General features: G+C 44.9%; 1 protein-coding gene across 2 annotated transcripts in view; it reads right to left on the reverse strand.

Annotated features, from left to right (window-relative positions):
• Nucleotides 1-8,298: 8,298 nt before the first annotated feature.
• The window catches only part of LOC144822502 (solute carrier family 13 member 2-like), a 375,313-nt gene continuing 361,602 nt past the window's right edge, over nt 8,299-22,009 (reverse strand). For both annotated transcript variants that reach the window (XM_078680117.1, XM_078680118.1), the window contains exon 12: nt 8,299-9,022. In XM_078680117.1, coding sequence (XP_078536243.1) covers nt 8,894-9,022 — 129 coding nt within the window. In that variant the 3' untranslated portion in view covers nt 8,299-8,893. The remainder of the gene's footprint in view (nt 9,023-22,009) is intronic.

The raw sequence follows: 22,009 nt of genomic DNA on the forward strand, positions 1-22,009 counted from the left end.
AAACACCAGGAGCTGCAGGAAACGAGTAGTGTGATCGCTGAACGCGAGCGCCTAGTGCAGCTAAGGCAAGGCACGAGGTGTGTATCTCGCACGTGTGTGAAGTGACAGTGGCAAGATATTGATTGTTAAGCGCGAAACAAGGGGGCATACTATATTAAACATTACATGTAGCAACCCCCAGGATGGCACATGGACATTATGGAAAATGTATGTAAAAAGGACGTGACGCTAGCGCCTCACAAACATGGGTAAGAGCCAAGGTCAGGTGCAGCAAAAGGATGACATTATCTTGAGGAAATATTGCAGAGACCAAAGGAACTATGGTGATAATGAAGTTCTCATGCATATTAAGTGATTATAAACATGGTGGCAATGACAAGTTGGTACCGTCATTGAACCTGTTAGTACATGCGTGCCAGTTAAAGTATCACTAAGATATCTTACAGTGCCGTCCAGGCAATATCATCATTCAGACCCCTTTTGTCACTGTCAAGTGAAAAAATCCATTTCTGCTCTTTCACAAAGAGGAATCTAGTTATCTCACTAATGTGGGATGGAATGAAAGACTGTTCCAAAATGACCCACCTGAGGTCTTCTGCAGAGTGTTTATGGGTGAGGAAATGATCAGTAAGTCTGGTCAATTGTTTTTGGCAACGGATTGTGCTCTTATGTTCTCCAATCCTCAATTTTATTTTCCTGGTTGTGAATCCAATGTATCTCAATGAGCAGGGACAGGTGATCATGTATATGACCCTTTCTGTATTGCAATTAGTGTGTTTCTTTAGAAACCACGTTTTACCAGAACCCAAGTCAACTCGTTCAGCTTTAGAGGTTTGTGGACAGACGCTACACGAGCCACATGGATGGTGGCCCTGTACAGGTGGTAAATCCCAGAGTGTATTGGATCTAACCAATTCTTGGGCGCGTGGTCTCGTGTGGACTAAACTATCACGAAGACTGGGTGCTCTTTTGAAAGAGAACAGAGGTAGAGGAATGTTTTCATTGGAAATATTAAGAATATTCCAATGTTTCCTTATTGTTTTTTGAATGCTATTTGAAAGCACACTAAAAGTACTAACAAATGTTAAACAATCCAGGGTAGGTTTTTGCTGTTGTTTGTCAAGTAAAGAGTCTCTATGATTGTTCGAGGCACGTTTCCAAGCTCTCTTCACCAGGTCTTTAGGATAGTGTCTAGCTTGTAATTGTTGTGACAAGTGGTGGGCATGCTTATTGAACAGATCTTTGGAAGAGCAGTTCCTTCTCAGCCGGAGGAACTGACCGACTGGCAGATTTGCACGTAATGAGCACGGATGGTGGCTGTTGAAAAGTAGAAGGGAGTTCCTTGCCATGGGTTTCGTGTAGAGCTCACATCCACTGGAAAAATGGAGAGATCAAGGAACGAGAGTCTCTCCTGGCTAACCTCAATAGTGAATTTAAGGTAGGGGTTCTGATCGTTCAGCCGTTGGTGAAACATATGTACCTCATCTGTTGAACCTCGCCAAACCACAAAAACATCATCTATGTACCTCTTCCATAGCACCAATTGATGGAAAAAAGGGTTGCTATGGTTGAGGACATGATCTTGCTCGAATTGGTGGACGTAGAGATTGGCGAGGCTCGGAGCAAAAATACTCCCCATTGAGGTTCCTGAGAAAAACGTGGTTTCTAAAGAAACACACTAATTGCAATACAGAAAGGGTCATATACATGATCACCTGTCCCTGCTCATTGAGATACATTGGATTCACAACCAGGAAAATAAAATTGAGGATTGGAGAACATAAGAACACAATCCGTTGCCAAAAACAATTGACCAGACTTACTGATCATTTCCTCACCCATAAACACTCTGCAGAAGACCTCAGGTGGGTCATTTTGGAACAGCCTTTCATTCCATCCCACATTAGTGACATAACTAGATTCCTCTTTGTGAAAGAGCAGAAATTGATTTTTTCACTTAACAGTGACAAAAGGGGTCTGAATGATGATATTGCCTGGACGGCACTGTAAGATATCTTAGTGATACTTTAACTGGCACGCATGTACTAACAGGTTCAATGACGGTACCAACTTGTCATTGCCACCATGTTTATAATCACTTAATATGCATGAGAACTTCATTATCACCATAGTTCCTTTGGTCTCTGCAATATTTCCTCAAGATAATGTCATCCTTTTGCTGCACCTGACCTTGGCTCTTACCCATGTTTGTGAGGCGCTAGCGTCACGTCCTTTTTACATACATTTTCCATAATGTCCATGTGCCATCCTGGGGGTTGCTACATGTAATGTTTAATATAGTATGCCCCCTTGTTTCGCGCTTAACAATCAATATCTTGCCACTGTCACTTCACACACGTGCGAGATACACACCTCGTGCCTTGCCTTAGCTGCACTAGGCGCTCGCGTTCAGCGATCACACTACTCGTTTCCTGCAGCTCCTGGTGTTTCCGCACCGCGAGGCTGCATCCAACACGCCCCCTGGCCCTCGCTAACGTTCTTCTAAATGCTTACGGGCTTTGGCGCATGCCCCAGTTTTAAACACTTCTGGTTTCGTATAAGCATTAGACAGCGCATGCGCTAGGTGATAACACTGGCGGCGAGGTTCGGGCGTAATTCCACACTAACAAACTACTCTGCGCCTACAACAGCGCATGCTCGAAGAAAAGGGCTCTTTTCCCGAGCATGCGCAGCATGCAATTTTCGACCTGGGATTGCTTAAACAAGTTAAATGCTCGTTTTCAAGACGCCCATTAGCGTAAATTGGGCCAATTACCACGGGGATAAAAGGCATGCTCCCTGCCTGTCCGCTACCTCCACTCCCACTCGGATGCTGGCCTGAGGTACCGACGGACAGGTAGGTTTGCGCTCCCTCTCCCCATACTCTTTTCTTATGGGTTGGGCTTTTTTGCTCATAGTTCATTCAAATTTTGGCACTAGTCTAGTCCATGTTCTGGTGTATGGCGTTCTTCTACTTGAGACAATTGAGTTTTTTGTACTGATAGGAATTACTCTTTATAAGCCACCTTTTACATGTTGAATCCTCTCACATGGTAGAAACTATACTTTATGGCTATATTTTCTATCTCAACAGAGCGGGGCCTCATTCTCCCGAGCGGGTGCCGGGTGAGGTGGGGTTGCTTCCCACATAATGCTGGGTAAGTCTAATTTAAAAAAAAAATTTAGAACCAATTTTTGGTATTATACAGGATTATCTTTAATCTTCTGTTGCAATAAGGAAATTTTTTCTTATTTGAAATTTTTCTTATTCGTTGTGTGTGTGTTGTGTCTGTTAATTGTGGATCACTAAGGATACTTGTTGTTTGCTTCACTGTTTTCCTTAGGAAAAGGACAATTCATTTAGAGTCTCCTCCAGCTAATATTGGGGCTCCAAAATACTGGTAGGATTACTTTTTTCATTTAGAATTGTCGTTTCATTATTGCAGTAGCATCTTTTTCATTCTTTGGTCCTGACGAAAGCTGGATAATGTCTTTTTACAGCTGAAACATGTTGACCACACTGCTTAGCGTCTTACAGTAGTTATAATCTCAGACTACAAAGCGCTTGTTCTTAACCACGACACCAGAGCAGTATCCAATAAACATATTTTCTGCTCTTGTAGTTGTTTTTAAAATCCTCCCTTTTTTTGTTCACTTTACTCTGAGCACTGCACATCCATTAGCACCACTTTGGAATACACTGTGGCTTGAAGGTTATCATAGTTTTCCGATCTCTGCATCCATCTTTGATGTGGTGGGCGAGATTTGGAATACACTATCCACTTCCCATATGACGATGCCTCCGCCACGTTTGGTGGGCGATGGGAATTTTTCAGCCTAAGTGTTATTCCTGTTCCACTTTTTGTATCCACAACAACACACTCTGTTTCCCTGACTATGTGCCTCCCTGTTTTGTATTTATAGGTTTATTGAGCGTCCAAATGAGTAACATAGTGAGATTCTTAGAGTTCAATTAATTCTCCCTTTGCCTCTCATGCAGTGAAAGATATATTGGTAATTGAATGTAAATGGGCTCAGAGTTTGTCAGCTTTAAGTTAGCTGTAGCAATGCAGGGCTGGGGTAATGCACGACCCCCGAACCAACTACAATTTTATAAAGAGCAAGAAGATTTAGTATCTCTTTTGTCGGATGGTTAAGTAGACATTAAATTACAAAAAAATATATGAGCTGTCGGCACTGAGTCAATCTGATAATGGGTTTTGTAGTGGTCAGAACCTTAAGAAAAGTATGTTAACGGTGATGCTGCATGCAATGGTCTAGGATCAGTGAACATGGGGTAAGGGTCAAATGTATGGCATGTTAACAATTTACAGTAAGTCTGGAACGTCTCCACTGCAATTGGATGATCAATGAGGTGCCTATTGCAAAGTAACATTGCAACCAGTGCAGTATTGATAATGAGTGAAAACACAACAAATGGAAGCTCACTATTTAGAGACATTGACTTTTATTTGTTTCTCTGCTTTTGTGGATGAGGACGCATTCGGGGGCACTGAGCAAACGATTAGACTTTAAACCCCTGACAGGCTTACAGAAAAGGCAGCCTTGTAAGATTATGTGTGCACTGTAAATAGAAACATTTTTAAAGGTACATCTTTTTCCTGGGGCTAAACCAACAAAGCTAAATTTGAATAAAAGAAACCCCACATAATGCAGCAGGCAGAAAGTATCTTCGTTATCCAGGCAATGTTATGTGTACAGCGTATTTCACACAGCTCTCTAAAATATGGGCCACTCTTGATGTCAGAAACATCGCAATGTCCACATTTTTGCCTGGGTCCTCCTTTCCAGTACCCTACACCACAGTCTTTCTTGCCTTTTCCTTATTCCATTACCTCTGCATTCCCTACACTGCCTCTCGCTTAATCAGTGCCCCCACTTCATTTTCCAATCTTGCCACTGCAGCAGAGGAAAAGCCTCACGTCTGTGCCAATTTTACAGACTTAATCTGGCAAGAAACAGGTTATTCTCCACATTTTGGGCTCATTCCTGTTAGCCTGTAGCTTTATTTGGTTGCATTTCTCATCTCCTGTACCTAATTTAAACCACGCCTCCATGCAAAGTGCTCTGGCAGCTTGAGCTAAATAAGCAGAGCCACTGTATAAAGCAGCATGTACGGTCTAACTTTTGCCGCAGGGTTGACTAAATTATGTGGCCACAAAAGAATTGTATTATGTAGCATAATGCAGCCCAGTTTTGTTGATAGTTTTACTTCATTTTTTTTGCATCTGTATTCGTTAACACTGTATGTATAAATGTTTTGCCTCATTACTTTCAGATTAACACCCAAATACAGCAATAGCAATGTAAAAGTGATCAATCACTACTTGTGATGGGGTTTTCACTGTGTAGCAGGACGGGTTACCCCCTTTTTAGAAATGTTTGATCTGTTTGAGCTAGAATCAACATTTTGTGTTAAAATATACAGTTAAGGCAATATGTTCTAGATTATGTGGCAAATTATGTGTAAAACGATTCAGTTGTTGAATCTCATATTTAAAGTGGCTCTGTTATAAATCACACACGTTCACAGAACCTGCGATCAGTGGGGGACAATCTGTAATTTACAACTATATAAAATGGCAAAAATTGCAGAAGAGAGTTCAATATAAAGCAGAAATTATCAAAATTTTAATTTGTAGGTCTCACAATCAGGTTTTATTGACTGCTGTGTGGAATTATCCATTATTCCCACCTTAGAATTGTATACAACTGATGTATTGTTGCATTCTTGTTGCACAGTTACATCAGCAGTAAAAATGAGCCCATACCAGATCCATGGAAAAGCGACTGTGCCACCTGTGCGAGTATTTGTCCTATATACACATAAAGGGTAGTTTTTCTTTCCCTACATGATTTGCCAATGAGTGTTTTTCCTGTGTGCTTAACTTTGTGCCTTTATGCATGTGACCATTTCGAAATATCCAAGCATCATCCCTTAGACCCTCGGAACGCTCAGCTTCTGACAATGTCAGCATCGGACAACAGAATTACAAGATTTCCCCAGAAGAAAACAGGCATATTTGGGGGACTGGGGACATTGGAAGGAGAGAGACAAGTGGCAGAAAACTCGCATTTTAAAGAAAAAAGTGACTAGTTCACAAATCTCAGTGAGACAAACTTACACATCTATTGCTATGCTGCACCTCTTCATGTTAGCGGAGCTTACTTTTCTTGTGCCATTACCTTACCAGTACTGCGCACAAGAGAACGCTGTTGATACTGCCAGTGCAGCATATGCTCCTTGTGTGGGAGAAGAATGTGGAGATGTAGCGTGAAGGCGCAATAATATAATCACACCTCACCTAACCTGAAATGTAAAAGGAGAGATTGATTTAACTGCCCATGACTGCCTCGTGTCTATTTGTACTTGTGGATACTGCCTCAGTAAACCACAGCACATGCTAGGCGATTTTGGCTGCCCGATAAATAGTTCATAAGCTTTGCCAAGAGGTGTAGGTATTTCTATCCACATGTTTGTCAGATCATTTTCGCATGTGAGTATTTTTGAAGCTGGACAGCTAAGAGTTGGCCCTAGGATAAAGAACACCCTTCTGTCATACAGGTTCATATTCGACACACTCTATGACAAATGTGCTTCAAGAAATGTAGTGAATTACTAGTCTACACTCTGCCTTTAGGTACCTTAGTGATTTATGGAATAGGTGGAGCAAGTAAATATCTTCCAAGGACATGTAGATTTCTGTAACATTTTGTCCATTGGCCAAGTCAAATTTTGACAAATGTCCACAGCCCTGAGCAATGGCATAACTTCTGCAGCTCTCCTGTGCCCTATGTGCCCCCTCCCTCCCTGCCAGCAACAATGTTTGCACAGCTACATTGGCAGACTTACCTCACTGTGATCAGGAGACTTTTCTTAAGTAAAGTGCTATAGGAGGGAAGTGTCTGTCAGGTGGTGACACACCACAATTATGAATGACTTGCCTGTGTATATTATATAGAAAAACAGCCGTTCCAGTGGAATAGTACATTGAAATTCATTGATAACTTTCTAGCATAATAGCGATATTCATAAGGGTTATGGAGGGATGTAAAAGAGAGAGAGCGCTCATGACACCAAGTTTTCTACCACAATTAAATTTGTATTGTTCAAAAAAGGGTATAGCATCCATACTGTACACAATAAATCTCTACTTGTGCAAAGTGTCCCAAGTGCATTTGTAAGAACCAAAAACAAAAAACTGTTCAGTGACAATTGGTGAAGTTATTTACAAGATTTCAAACAATTATTCTCCAGGAAAGCGACCGTTTTGGAATCAATTCATACAGCATATTACAGCAAACATATCCAATCATAGGTGCTGTGTGGACAGTTCGCTTCCTATAATCGTCAACAGCGTTTTGACCCACTGGAATGTGGGGTCTCGTCAGGACCTACGTGTAGGGGACATCTGGATTACGTAATGCTCATTCACGTGGGGGGTGAAATGTGCCAACCGTGTGTGTCAAAAGGGAGTTAAAAATTACTCACAGTGAACCCAGCCGGGTGCACTGATGGTGGTCAGCAACGTACAGTCGGATCGTGTCAGAATGCTACTGGCGATCGAGCAACTGCCGTAGGCAATTTTCCTTGGCACAAGCTATTTTCCCCAATGCGGGTCTTTCGTGTTCAGCACATATCCAGTGGAACTCGTAAATCCGAGTTTGGTGCTCTTTTACCACATCAGTGATCCCGGCTGGGTTCACTGTGAGTAATTTTGTACTCCGTTGTTTGAAACCTTGTAAATAACTTCACCAATTGTCACTGAACTATTTTTTGTTTTTGGTTCTTACAAATACACTTGGGACACTTTGCACAAGTAGAGATTTATTGTGTACAGTATAGATGCTATAACCTTTTTTGAACAATACAAATTGAATTGTGGTAGAAAACTTGGTGTCATGAGCGTTCTCTCTCATTTACATCCCTCCATAACCCTTATGAATATCGCTATTATGCTAGAAAGTTCTCAATGAATTTCAATGTACTATTCCACTGGAACTGCTGTTTTTCTATATAAAGTACGCACCCTGGTTCCTGAGTGAGTAGGGTTCCCTTGTCCTTTGCTTTTGCCTGTGTATATAGCATATGATGTAGAGTATCGTTATGTTAAACAACATTTGACATAAATACATAATGTAACCCAAATAATAATATATACATGGAGATGCAGTTTTACGAGTGTGATTAGACTTCTGTTGCACAAAACTACTTACTCTACTGATAGCGAGATATTTAGATATGGTCTTGGTTGTACATTTCTGCGACACATCACAAACGGTTTGGTGAGTAGGGATTCAACTCTCTACTCATCCATTTATTCTTAATTATTATAGTAATATACATCACAAAACCTCGTCTCACTTTCTTGGTATGATACACCGAAAAAAAAACTATACACTGATGGGAGAAAGAGCAGGTGGTAGGTAGAGTGCGATATCAGTTCACCTAAACCGGGGTTTTTACTGCTTTGCTCACCTGTATGTATTGGCACAATTATCATAGATGGTTGGACAAAGAGTTCCTTAGGGTGGACCCTGCATGGATTTCTGATTTTTGCTTTGATGCCACCCCTGCATTCACTAAAGAAGTAGGGCTCTATCAACATCACAGCTGTCTACCAGAGAAACAAGAGCACATCTTCCACCTACGGTTGTCAGGTAAAACACTGCAATGGTTTCTGTGGTCAGGGCCTGCACATTCTGTGGGATTCTGAGAGGTGTCTGTCCTTTGACGTGCTGCCGCTGTCTGGCCACGTTATGGTGAAGACGGTCACTGGTGCCACGTTTTTTAGTCTCTGAGGCTCAAGTCCCTGTGCCAGTTCAGTTCAGTCACCCACAGAGAGTCGTAATGCTGGCATCTCTGTCAGGGTTAAGGGCCACTTGTGGTATTTGCCCAGGATGGAAAAGTCCCCAGGTTAAACATGGAGTAGGTCCAGGTGTTGATAGAAAGAGTGATTGTGAGTACTCCAAGGATGTTCAGCAGGAAGCCGGTCTTCGCCTGGGGGTACACAGAGCAAAGAGGTGTGAGTTAGACTAGATAGATTCTAAGAGACAATCAGCGAAAAGTTGCCATCAAGCAGCAATGCTGTCTACAGGGTGATATATAACATACCTATTAATCAGGGTACACAATGCGAAGCTCTTTATATTAATGGTAAATGGTGTTTGTGCCTTTCAAATACTAGGTAATTTTAATTTATTTAAAGGCGTAAAATGTTTATATTACTTACCAGTAGTCACTTGTGCACCAATTCTTGTTTCCACATCCAAGAACTCTGTAAAAAGGTCAGGCCTTTAGCCAAGCCAATTATGTGGTTCTCCAGCTCTAGAGTCATGGGAGCCACTGTCTTATTGTAGGTTAAGCCTCTGCTGGTTCTGCTGACACAGCGGTCTGTCCGCCAAAAGACTGCCGGGTCATAGTGGCGGTTGCCCCACCCTGTTGACGATGGGATGACAGTCACCCATTTCCCTGACATTGTCTGCCAAACAGGGATAGAAAATTTTAAATGACTCCCACACACAGGGAGAAAACTCTAGGGGATATTTGCAAGAAAATGCCTGAGCGCTGTGCTACGGCAAATTTGCAACGCCTCCTCCAACATTTTTAAAACGCAGTAATGTGCCATATTTACAAAAATACGGTGCACCCCTGCATTTCCCCTAGTGCTGGTGTTTAGAAAGCTGCTTAGCACCAGCACAGCCACCCTAGCTGAAGGGGCAATTATTCATGTGAGTGAAGGGACACCTTCCTGCACATAAACAATCAATAATGGCAATTGGGTATTTCTATATATGCTGCATTATGCAACACACATAGAAAGAGCAAAAAACAAGAAAAAATAAATAATCTTTCCTTCTCACACCATTCTAAGACCAGGTATTACCTTGCCCTGATTTATAGCGCCTCTCCCAGCCTTGTAAATCTGGGGCAGCGTCAAAAGCTATTGACCCATCACCCACCCCTTTGCAGCAGCAAACTGCGGTGTAAAAGGCCATAGTTACAAGGTGGCATTGAGCCACGTTAAGTGGCCTATCACCACCTTTTAAATATGGTGTAGGGTGTAACATCACTGGAAGCGTCAGAAAAAGTGACAGTCCCGTGGTGTTAGGGGCTTGTAAATATATTCCTCTGTTTGCTGGAGCCATTTGTTTTTTATTCAGAGAAAATAAAATTCCGGTTTGGGAGCTTGTTTTCTCTAAATGAAACCCTTTGCATAGTAGGTACTTTAAACGTGGTGTGCGCTCACCAAACCTTCAATGTTGTAAATGAAACCACTGTAGGGCTGAATCCCATTAAAGTAGGACAGGGTCAAACTGAGACAGAAAATAGGCCCTGGCACCAAAATAAAATTGGCCCCCAATAGTGAATTAGACAGGTAAATAAAAGTGGGCCCATGTTTGCAAATTAGGGCAGGTTTGAATTAGTAAAGATACGTTGTATGCTTGTTTTGCATGGCATGGAAGACTGCATGGATTTGAGGTTACTGCATGCAATGTAGCTTTAACACCAGGGAAATCAACAGTAAAAACTGGGCCCAGCAGACCATAAAACAGACCCACAAAGAGACAAAAAACAGTCCGCACACTGTAATGTCAGACCAGCCAATCGGGCAGTGCCTGATTGCCCTATAGGCCTGTCCATCCTTCCAGAATATATTAAAGGATCCTTGGATGGGAGGGAGTGGCTGTATTGATCATGATGGACCCATCAGTGGCTTTTGATAAGATACTCCATATGCTGCTGTTAGACCGTCTCCAGGCCATTGGAGTGGCAGGGCAGGTGTTGGACTGACTATTGTCATTTTTAGCAGACAGAAGCCAGTACGTTTGGGGGCCTCCCTGCTTGGCCAGTCAACGGTAAGTGGATACAGGTGTCCCCCAGGGCTCAGCCTTGAGTCCAACACATTTCAACTTAGATCTCACTCCCCTGGCTTTTTTAGCAGAAGAATTGGGACCGAGAGTGATCTCCTAATCGCAAGTGACACACAACTGCTCTTCTCCTGGAACAAGGGATCTGAGCAGAAGGGCACACACATTAAAACCTGCCTAACCACCGTTTTTCACTGGTTAGCCAAAGCTCAACTCAAATGTAATGAGGAAAAAACAGAAATCATCCGCTTAAGGACATTCCCACCAAATGTCTGCCAAACATTTTGGCCAGACGATGCCTCCCCACCAGGACCACAGAAAGACTCGTAAAAAACACAGTGAATAACTTATGACCATAGACTATTGTTCTGTCCTCAAGTCATAAGGTTGGTAGGTGTCTGTTTATTGGTTGCCCATCAGAGAGATAGTCAAATTTAATACTCTGGTATTGGTACATGATGGTCTGTATCAGACAGGACCTGATTACCTCAGAGCAAGATTTAGCTTTAACAACCCTACTAGACAGCTATTCCTGGCAGCGATCCCAAAGTTTCATCGTCAAAGGGCAGGGGGCAGATCACTAGCATTTTTGGGCTCATCAGTATGGATTCAGCTCCCGTTGAAGTTGCGCTCCATGAATAATTCAGTGCTGTTTAAGTAGAAACTGAAAACCTGGCTCTTTGTGCAAGCCTAACTCTTTCACTACTGACCTAGCTACATCTGTGCCAGGACACTCCTTGTAGTACCTGTGCGCAATATAAATAGCCAATCATATAATGTCATATCTCCTAATCAGAGGTGCACAAGCTGCCAAAACTGATGGTGTAAGCTTACTGAGTCCTGTGGTAGAATGACCAACCTGAGTTTTCGGTGTCAAGAGTGTCCGCAGAGCACTGCACCAGGCCTCAACTGCCTCTTTCCTACTCTTGGCTGTTTCTAACCTTTATGACTTCCGAACTGCACAGGCACCAGAGAGACATTCACACTCTATTCTTAGTTTTGATCGACTCAAATGAGGGAACTTGCATCTAAAGTTCCAACCTGCCGCATTGCTCAGCACTATGGGTGCATGGGAGACAATGGAAGGATGCACCTTGTATCTCTGCTTATATGAATGAGACGGTGTGGTATGCAAGGGAGTGGGTGTGGCAAAGAGTAGGCATGGGGTCTGGGGTAGTATGACCCAGTTGTTGGATGTGGGCAGCGTCAGTTGCCTTCTACCAAAGAAATTGGGCACCTACGCCTGTTCATTTAGAAATTAAGCACTCAGTGGAGGTAGTGCCCTCCCAACCGCTAGTAATCCAGTGGACAGTTGCTAAGTTATAAATGAGGCCTTTATTCATGAGGTGAAAACTATCGGTTTTATTCTAAATGTGTCCCTGATTCTTACCAAGCCCTGTTGGACCAAAGTTTGAAGAAGTGTGGGAGAGTGGGCAGAGGTTAAGGACTGAGAAATGGGAGAGCAGGACTAGAAATAATGGAGAGTACTGGTAAATAATGTAAATATTACACAATGTTCCTCTTTCCAGAGAGAGTCGTTACTCATGAAGAAGGAAAATCTTAACCCCTATTGCTACCTAGAATACCAGAATATTAACAGTGCAGCCATCAGCAGCCGTGGTCCTTACTGACAAGATACACCTACAACCGCATTTCAAATGCAGAATTTACACACTAAGGGGCAGATTAGGATGGCAGGCGGACCTTCGTCCGTCCGCCACCCCAGAGGTGGAGGGACCGTCCGCAGGGGCAGCGGCGGTCCCTCCGTGCAAATTAGGATGTGACCGCCACCCTGGCGGTCACATCCTGTATTTTTAACATTGCGGCGGGTGCTGCTTCAAGCAGCACCCGCCGCAATGTTAAAAATGCATGATTTACATTTACATGCACAAAGCGGCAGGCACCACGCGGTGCCTGCCGTTTTGTGCATGTAAATGTTGGGGGGTACCATAGGTACCCCCCATGTGCAACCCCCACCCCCCGACACCCTGGGGGCCTGCAACGGGCCCCCAAAAGCCAAAGTCCACATGCTTTTCCACAGCGGAAAAGCCGCCGCGGAAAAGCATGTCTCCGTGAACATTCTAATTTGGCTGACGGTGTCTTGCAGACAGCGTCACCAAATGGCCCTCCCCACCCCGCGGATCAGCGGCGGACGGACCTGCCGTCCGCCGCTGGTCCATCCTCAATCCCACCGCCATCCTAATCTGGCGGTGGGTGCTGTATGTGGCTGCGGCGGTTAATCCGCATCCTCCAGGCCGGCGTTGGCATCCGCCGGCCCGGGGGATGCGGATTAACCGCCATCCTAATCGGCCCCTAAATCCGAACACCAACATTGTAGTTCTGCAAATATCCAACAAAGGCACTTGCTGCAACCCTAGCGCACTACCACTGATTATCAGTAAATCTTGTGCATGACGCTACACATTGTTCCAAACAACACTTTCCAGTCTTGCTGGTTGTACTGCTGTTGTTACAGAGAATTCTCACCCTTTCATTCCAATTAATGGTAGACTTGAGTCCTCAATGAGGAGTGTTCATGCAATGGTTCCCTTCACTTTCCATTCTGACAATTACGTAGCTTACACCATCCATTCCATCCTGAGACATTTTCATGAATTGATTACGTCAGTGTAGGAGGGTTGTCTGGCTTGGCTGGAAATAATGGTAAAACATCTACAGCTGCTATTAACTACATCATATGCTGGTTTGAAGGCCTCTGCCAAACAGACAGTGTCAGTCACACCTTTCAGGCAACAATATTGGCCTCAGTAGTGGAAAAGTGATGCTTTTCACAGACACATACTGTGGAGGTACCCGTTTTTGCACAATTTTAGTGATTTTCTGTAATTAATGCATCACATCTATCAATAGCGAATAACTCCGAGGGTCTTCCGAAGACAGCATTCACAGACACAATTGTGGTGTTCTCAACATTACTCCCTGCCAGGCACGGCTTCTAGAATTTGGAAAGTGGTATTGGTTGCCGGGCGCTGTTCAAACTTTTTTAGTCAGTTGTACTCAGTGCTTTGCTGGATGGGTACTCTATGTAACTGTGGTCCTCAATAAAGGACTCCTAATCAACAGAGTATGTCTAAGCCTGCTCTTCGGAAATGACCCACTTCTACATTTTGGCGATGATTTTCCTATGCATGGGATGCACACAGTTTTACCTCATAAGAAACCACAACAGCGAAACATCCATAAGAAGAACGAAGCTTTCTATTTACAGATTGCCGCTACCGGTGAACCTCAGCTACTTCTCTAATATCTGCTGTGTTTCCATTTTCAGCACGCTTCCAGTTGAGTGATCTAGGAGCGCTCTTCGAGCACATGCATTGCAAGACGGTAGGAGCACTTTATGTACATTTGCCGGTCTGCCGAGAGTTTGATGCGTGTTCATTCTCGTTTTTTAACTTCCATGGGTGGTGCATTCGTTGTGTTCCCTCATTGGGCCTTCATTCCTTCATGTGCCTCCCATTGCTGCCTGACGCTGCCTGACCCTCTGCGCATACTCTGTGACTTCCATCAAGAAGTATGTAGTCGCGCTGAGAGGCAGCCACCTTTTTATCTTACACTTTACCTGCGGCCATCTTCAGTTTCAGCCTAACTTCTCCAGTCGCGTTGTTAGTCACGTATACGTCTTCATGCAAAGTCGCCATCTTGAGGGAGACTTGAGTCCAGGACGCGGCCATTGTCCATTGCTGCCTGACCTATTGTTATTCATCGGTGGACTGCACAAAGTTACGCGCTGATGTGCACAGCTCTTTGTGTTCTAAGTATTTTTTTTACTTCACTGCTGTTTGTCAACATTACGCGTTGACGCGCACAGTTGAGTATCACTTAAGTTTACTTAAAACCTGCAGCTCATCAGTTTCCTACACGCTGATGCACACAGCTTCTTCGTTTTTACAAGAAATGTTAGATTATTCTGCACCTGTACATAGCATGAAGTGAGAATAATTTTAATGTTCTTTCTTAAAAAATGATTACATCTTATGCTCGTAGCTTGTTATTTTACGTGTGTATTCTCGGTGTAAAGGCACACGGTAGGTGCAAATTGTCTATTTCTTACCTGCTTAATTTCTGACAAACTCAGTGGTACTTTTATTATTATTGAAAGTTTCATTTACATTCACTTCAAAAATGCAAAATGTCACAACACCCCTGTTTTTTTTTAACTTCACTAGGTGATCCCCCTATTCCCTGGCAAAAACGGAAAAAGGTATTTGCTCATTATGCTCGTTTCTATGGGACTTCTTTAAGTGCAGAGAGGAAAACTTCACTTCTCAAGCATTGTTTAGGCTCTGAGGGCCAAGAAGTATTTGAACACCTCCCTGAACTCTCAGATAGTGACTCTGCTTCGCTCAATGAGTATGAGATCTGCATAAAAAAGCTACACTGACACTATCTCCCTAAAAAAGTACTGTTCTTGCGCGTTATCATTTTGGAAGAAGGATGCAGAGGCAAGAAGAGTCGGTTCAGCAATATATAATGATTTTGCGCAAATTGGCCTCAACTTGTAACTTTGGTGCTGCGTTGGAGGAATGCTTGAGGAATCAGTTTATGTTGGGTTGTGTACGGGACAAAACAAGGGATGTTTTATGGCAAAAGGACAATCCAAATCTTCAAGAAGTTATAACCATAGCTAAGAGTCATGAACATTCAAAAGCATGTGTTGATGTTATAAAGGAGGACTCTTCAAATGAAAAGAAAGAAGAGTTCTGAAGTGAGGTGGTGGTAGACAAAACTGTTAAACCCAAAATGTATTTGCCTAAAAAATCGACTTCTCAGAAGGGTTTCCAAGGAAAGTGCTTTAGGTGGGGTGACTCTGGTCACATGGCTAATTTCAAAGACTGTCCAGGTTGGAAAGTCATATGCAATATTTGTGGCAAGAGAGGTCATTACCAAGTGTTGTAGATCTGGAAAGGTCCAAAAGAAAGTCAGGGAGATGGATTTTTTTGAGGAAGATGTAGAAGAAATTGTTATTTGCCAAGTTTCTGGGGATACATCTGACGGTCCTTATGAACTTGTACTAGTATTTTAAAACCGGAGTTTATGCTTGCAAAAGCCGGTAAACCCGCACTACGGTCTGCTCCTCTACCTCCACCTGTGCTTCAGACTACTCTTAAATGTTTATATGTAAACACCAGGTCCATGGTAAAACATCATTTAGACATCTTCCTTCTGCTTCAGGCCGAACAACCAGATCTCTTATGTCTAACTGAGACCTGGCTTAATGAGGCATCCTTACCTGACATCCTGGCGGCAGTTCCCGCAGAGTATTATATACTGCATGTCGACAGGCCAGCAGGTAAGAGGGGCGGAGGGGTTGCTGCGATTATTCGCAGAGACCTTAAAGTCTCTCTATTACCATCTTTTGATCTAACAGGATCAGACAATTTAATTTCTAAAATGGATGTGGATACTGGATCACTTCTTATGATCCTCATATATCGCCCCCCTCAAAACATGCCCACCTTTGTTGCATCTCTATCGGAACAACTTGACCCCCTGATCATCACCTTTGACAAAATCATACTGCTGGGTGACTTTAATCTCTGGCTGGACTCGGTGGAGTCTGACTCTCAGGCAGCCACACTGAAAGAAACTTTTTTGGACTTTAATCTCATCCAACACATTCACCTCCCTACCCATGATAAAGGGCACAGCCTCGACCAAATATGGTCTCAAAACAACTCCATCTTGCCGTGCATCTGGTCGGATCATTTTTTGATCAATTTCATCATGACCATTGCAAAAAACAGCAAACCTGTGTCTCAACAAGGTGGGAAGGCAAGAATGTGGAAAAATGTTGTTATCCCGGCTTTTCTTGAATCGTTAACCTCCACCTGTCCCTCATTGGATCAGGACATAGAAAAATCAGAAGAGGTTTTCTCAGAATGGTTACTCCAGGCAGCTGAAGTCCATGCTCCCTGCATTAACTTCTCCCGCTCTCGCCCCAATGACGCTCACAGGTGGTTTACACCTCACCTGAAAAGCCTCAAACTTAAGGTTCGTCAAATGGAGCGCAAGTGGCGCGCAGCCTATTTAGAACACGATAGAGCCAACTTTCGTAAGGCTCGCAGGGAGTATCAAAATCTCATCTTAAAAAGCAAAACTAGCTATTTCTCGGATAAAATACTTAAGGCCCAAAATAAATCAAAAGTGCTGTTTAATATCGTGGAAAATCTTAGCTCTAGCGATAGAATCTCTCTTCCGATGGTCCCTACCCAAGAGTTCTGCAACACACTTAACAGTTTTTTCCTTGATAAAATCTGCACTATTAAACAAAGTATCCCTCTCACTCAGCCCCCTCTTTTGTTTGCAGATACTTCGTTCAACTCTGCCACTTTGGACTCCTTTCCCCTCATAGACAATGTCAATTTACTCAAGCTTCTAACCAAAGTCAAAACTGGGTCCCCTGATGACATTTGTCCCCCTCACATCTTTAAGGAAGTGGGCACCAATCTTCCTGGGTGTTTACTCTCCTTACTGAATGGGTCACTTGCACAGGGTAAAGTCCCATGTAATTTGAAAAAAGCTCTTCTCGTTCCCCTCGTAAAAAAGGCAGGAGCAAACCCGCTAGATCCTATCAACTATAGACCCATATCGTTGTTGCCATACTGCGCCAAACTGCTGGAGTCACATGTTTGTGAAATTATCTCCAGCTTTTTGGAAAAATCTGAGTATCTGGCACCGAATCAAGCAGGGTTCCGACCTTGTCATTCCACCGAGGCGGTCATTCTCTCGGTGCTAAACACTCTGAGGCGGAATGCAGATGCAGGAATTCACCAGGCGCTCGTGCTACTGGATCTTTCCGCTGCATTCGACACGGTCGACCATACCATCTTGGTCGACCGTGTCGAACAGGCAGGTCTCAGGGGCCCTGCTCTGAGCTGGATCCGCTCTTTTATCACGGGCCGTACACAATCGGTCAGATTGGGCTCCTTCTCTGCTCCCACTATATCTACCACCTGCGGGGTACCACAAGGTTCCTCGCTGTCTCCCCTGCTCTTTAATGTATACCTACGCCCTCTTTTGCACTCCCTCCGGAATGCAAATGTAACTATTTTTAACTATGCGGATGATTTGCAGCTCATCTTTCCTCTTAACACCAAGGACTCAGTGGTGGAATTTCAAAGAACTATGTCCCATATACTGAGCTGGATGAGCTGCAATCACCTGAAGCTGAACCCGGGCAAGACCGAGTTGGTCTTGCCCGGACAGAGCTTACTTAGTTGGAATTCCAGCTTCTGGCCTACTAGTATGGGAGTCCCCCTAACTAAGTCATCTGTGGTCAAGAGCCTAGGTATTTTCATCAGCGAGGATCTCTCGCTAAAAAGACAGGTTGGAGCGATGGTATCCTCCAGTATCTTCCAACTGAGGAAAATAAAAAAAATTGCTCGCTTCTTTTCCTCAGCAGCCCTCACACAGATTGTCATCTCCTTGGTTCTGTCCAGGCTGGATTTTTCTAACAGTCTCTATCTCGGCCTCCAAGCTGGAGAGCTCAAGCGCCTCCAGCTTGTTCAGAACCAAGCCGCCAGGCTTCTTTTGAATATCCCCAGGAGGCAATCCATCAGATCTGGCCTCAAACAGCTACACTGGTTGCCTGTCGAGCAGCGTGTGGCCTTTAAAGCCGGATGTATTTTGTTCAGGTCCCTGAACGACTCTGGCCCTTTATTCATCAGAGAGTTATTCAAAAAATACTGCCCCACCCGTCACCTCCGATCCACTTATAAATCTCTTCTGACTGTACCTCTATTCAAAAGGAAGCGCCTTGGAGGTAGCTGTTTCGACCACCTTGCTGCTGTTCTTTGGAACTCTTTCCCTCTTCACATAAAGCTGAATGATAACATCCTCAGCTTCAGACAATCTCTGAAAACTTGGCTTTTTTCTCAAGCTCATCACAGTATAGCTCCACTCACTGACTGCCTGCCTGGTTCCTTCCTATAGCGCCATGAAGCCTCCGGGCGTACGAGCGCTCAACAAATCCCAAATAACATTAACATTAACATTAACTAGTTAATGACGCACCTGACTCTGGAGCCAAAATTACGTTGGTGCCAAAGACCTTTTATGAGAGCAATTTACAAGGCAAGATTTCTCTTTCAAAACCAGACATCAGACCCAAAAGGTATGGTCGGGTGACTATAGACTTGCTAGGTTACTTTTGGGGAGCAATTGATTTCAAAGGGAGGGTCATCCCTGGGAAGATCTATGTTTCAATGAAAGGCGATTCGCTTATTAGTTGGTTTCATCAAAGGGATCTTCATATGTTTCTTCATCCTAATGAAAATCCTCCACAGTCTGCTTAAAAGAGTTACCACCTGTGATTGTGGTTGACCATCCCGCTCAAGCTTGGATCATGGTGTTTCCCGCTGTTTTTGGAAGTGATCTAGGTTGCTTTAAAAACTATGCATAAATCTGAAGAAAAATATTGTTCAAAAAGTCGCAAAGGTTTGGAACATGCCTCTTTTAGTGAGGGAGAGCATGAACTGTGAATTGGACAAACTTCTGTAGAAGGGCATTATTCAAGAATTTGAGGCAACTGAGTGGGTCTCTCTGGTTGTGATGGCTCGGAAGGCTAATGGTGAGGCCCGACTCTGTGTGGACCTGAGAGAGCTCAACAGAGTAGTGGTTGTTGACCACTACCCTTTACCCAACATCACTGAGATGTTGTGCTCTCTTAAAGGGGCAAGGCATTTTTCTTCTTTGGATTTAACCTCTGCTTACCACCAGGTTAAGCTTCACTCTACTTCTCAAGACCTCACAACCTTCGTGACACCCTTTGGGACATTTAAGTTTCTAAGGATGCCTGGGTGCGTGGCCTGCTGAGCAGCGGAATGGCCGCTCTTTGAGTGCGCTCCGCAGGTCGGGACGAAATCCTTCAGTTATCCTGCACTTTGGTGTGATCCCATATCGCCAGTACCAGCTACAACTGCGGCGAACTGTGTGGTGAGGTGCTTCCAGGAATCCTGAGACCCCTGTGCAGACTCGATCCAAGTGCGGAGGACGCGGAGTGCTCGCCGAGGCTGCCGCAGGAGGACGTGGAGCTCGACTGGTGGGAAGTGCGTGTAATCGAGCCCACGGCGCTGGAGGCCTGATCGGAAGATCCGCGGCGGAGCCTGGTTAAGTCCCTGTGCGTGTGGTGAGAGGCGCAAACTGGCGAGATAGGCGGCGCTTGGCCTTCGGGACCGGCTGCGCACCTATCCCTAGCACCGCAACACCCCTGGGCTGTGAAGTAGCGCGAGTAAGCTGCACCTGGCGCAGGAGGAGGCTGTGCATCTCGCCAGACCTGACCTTGGAGTGGCGCCCACATGTAGATTGTGCTGGAGCTATAAGGGCTGGGGGAGTGGACACGGAAGCCCTGTGAGTAGCTGCGGGGGCCCCTGGTCGTGTCTGCTCATCTGCATAGTCCGGGTTCTCCTGTGTGGGTCCCGCGGTGGGGGGCAACTTGCACGGCTGGGGCACTGGAAAGAGTAACACAAGGATAAAAGGCCTGTGGGGACGGAGAGTACTATATCCTGCATTCTGACCACACTGCGCGGTTAATCACGACACGAGGTGAGATTGCAACATCCTGGCTGCTCCTTGGGCATTGGCAGTACTCTGGGCTGACCTCCATCATCACAGCGGCGGTGGCAGCAAAGCGAGGAGGCGGCCATTTTGTGGGACCACCTGTAGGTGCCGGACTCCAGAGCAAGTGGGGAAGTGTTTCAACCCGTGGCTGATTTTTGGACGGTTGGTGCCCTCTATCAACAGAACTGGATGCGACGACCCTGGAGCTCCTGCCAGTGTTGCTGGTGGGGTGACTGCCATTTGGATCATAAATACGGCGCTGGCTGGCAGCCGTCCGCCATTGCTGCTGTCCTCACTGTTGATATTGTGAGGTGTGGGAGGGGCCACACCAGTGGAACCGCAGAGATCAGTGGCGCCCTGCTGGGTAGGGAGGACGTTTGCCTGAAAGTACATACCCTGTCTACTGTATTGCAGCGCTGATCCGAGGTGACGGTGGCGGAGTGGGCTTTTTGCGGTGACCTGTTGCTCGCAAGCCTGTACCTTACTAAGAGAGGACCTTGGCACACCTGGGTGCCACGTTGATTTGGCTTACATATCTGTTACAATGGGGCGACAGGACGCCAGGCAGCCAAAACTCACGTTAGAAAATAAAAAGTAAGCCAAGCAGGGAAACTCCCGGGACACGGACGGGGACGATCAGAGTCCGGATCTTAGAACCCTGATGCTGGACATGCCCTCCAGTCTTCGCAACATTGATGCTAAACTTGACAACTTAACCTCACAGCTGGATGCAGTCAAATCTCAAGTTGGAACGCATGAGACCCGTCTGGACGCCCTTCAAAATCGACACACTGAATGCCACGAATTTCAAGTAGAAACGAAAGAATAACTACTTCATATGGATAAACTGTTGGGGATAATCAGGGCTAAGAATGAGGATTTGGAGGTGAGGTTGAGATGCAATAATCTATGCATCACGGGAATCCCGGAGACGACCCCATCACTAAAATGGAAACGTACGTGTCCGACTTGCTCCGAGAGCTGTTCAACCCACATCTCTCTGATGTGTTCACGGTGGAGAGGGCGCATAGGTCATTGGGACCAAGACCATCTGTAGGAGCGACGCCTCGGCCCATCATTGCGAGATTAATGAACTACCAAGATAGGGATCTAGTGCTTCGCATGGCCGGAGAAAAAGGCAAGATCACCCATAAAGGAAATGTCATATTGTTCTACCCAGATTTCACGCCTGCAGTGCAAGCAGCAAGACGAGAATTCCTCCCTGCGAAACGCATCCTATTACAGGCACAAATACCCTACTCCCTGCTCTACCGTGCAAGGCTGAAGGTCTCATTGGATGGTAAACCGCACTTCTTCACGGATGCAAAGTCGGCGCTGAAATTCGCAAAACATGTGGGAGGACCTGAGTCTAAGAAGAAACAGGCTGCAGCTGAGGCGTCAGGAGGGGACTTAAGTGACAATGACTAACTGGGGTATTGTATGAACAGGTGTTGCATATTGTGTTGGCGTTGGGCGGGAAGGTCAGGTTTGACTGCCCTGTCTGGCCTGTGGGAATTTGAGGTGGCTGCACCCACAG

Source organism: Lissotriton helveticus, chromosome 3_1 (genome assembly GCF_964261635.1).
Source record: "Lissotriton helveticus chromosome 3_1, aLisHel1.1, whole genome shotgun sequence".
Taxonomy (NCBI): domain Eukaryota; kingdom Metazoa; phylum Chordata; class Amphibia; order Caudata; family Salamandridae; genus Lissotriton; species Lissotriton helveticus.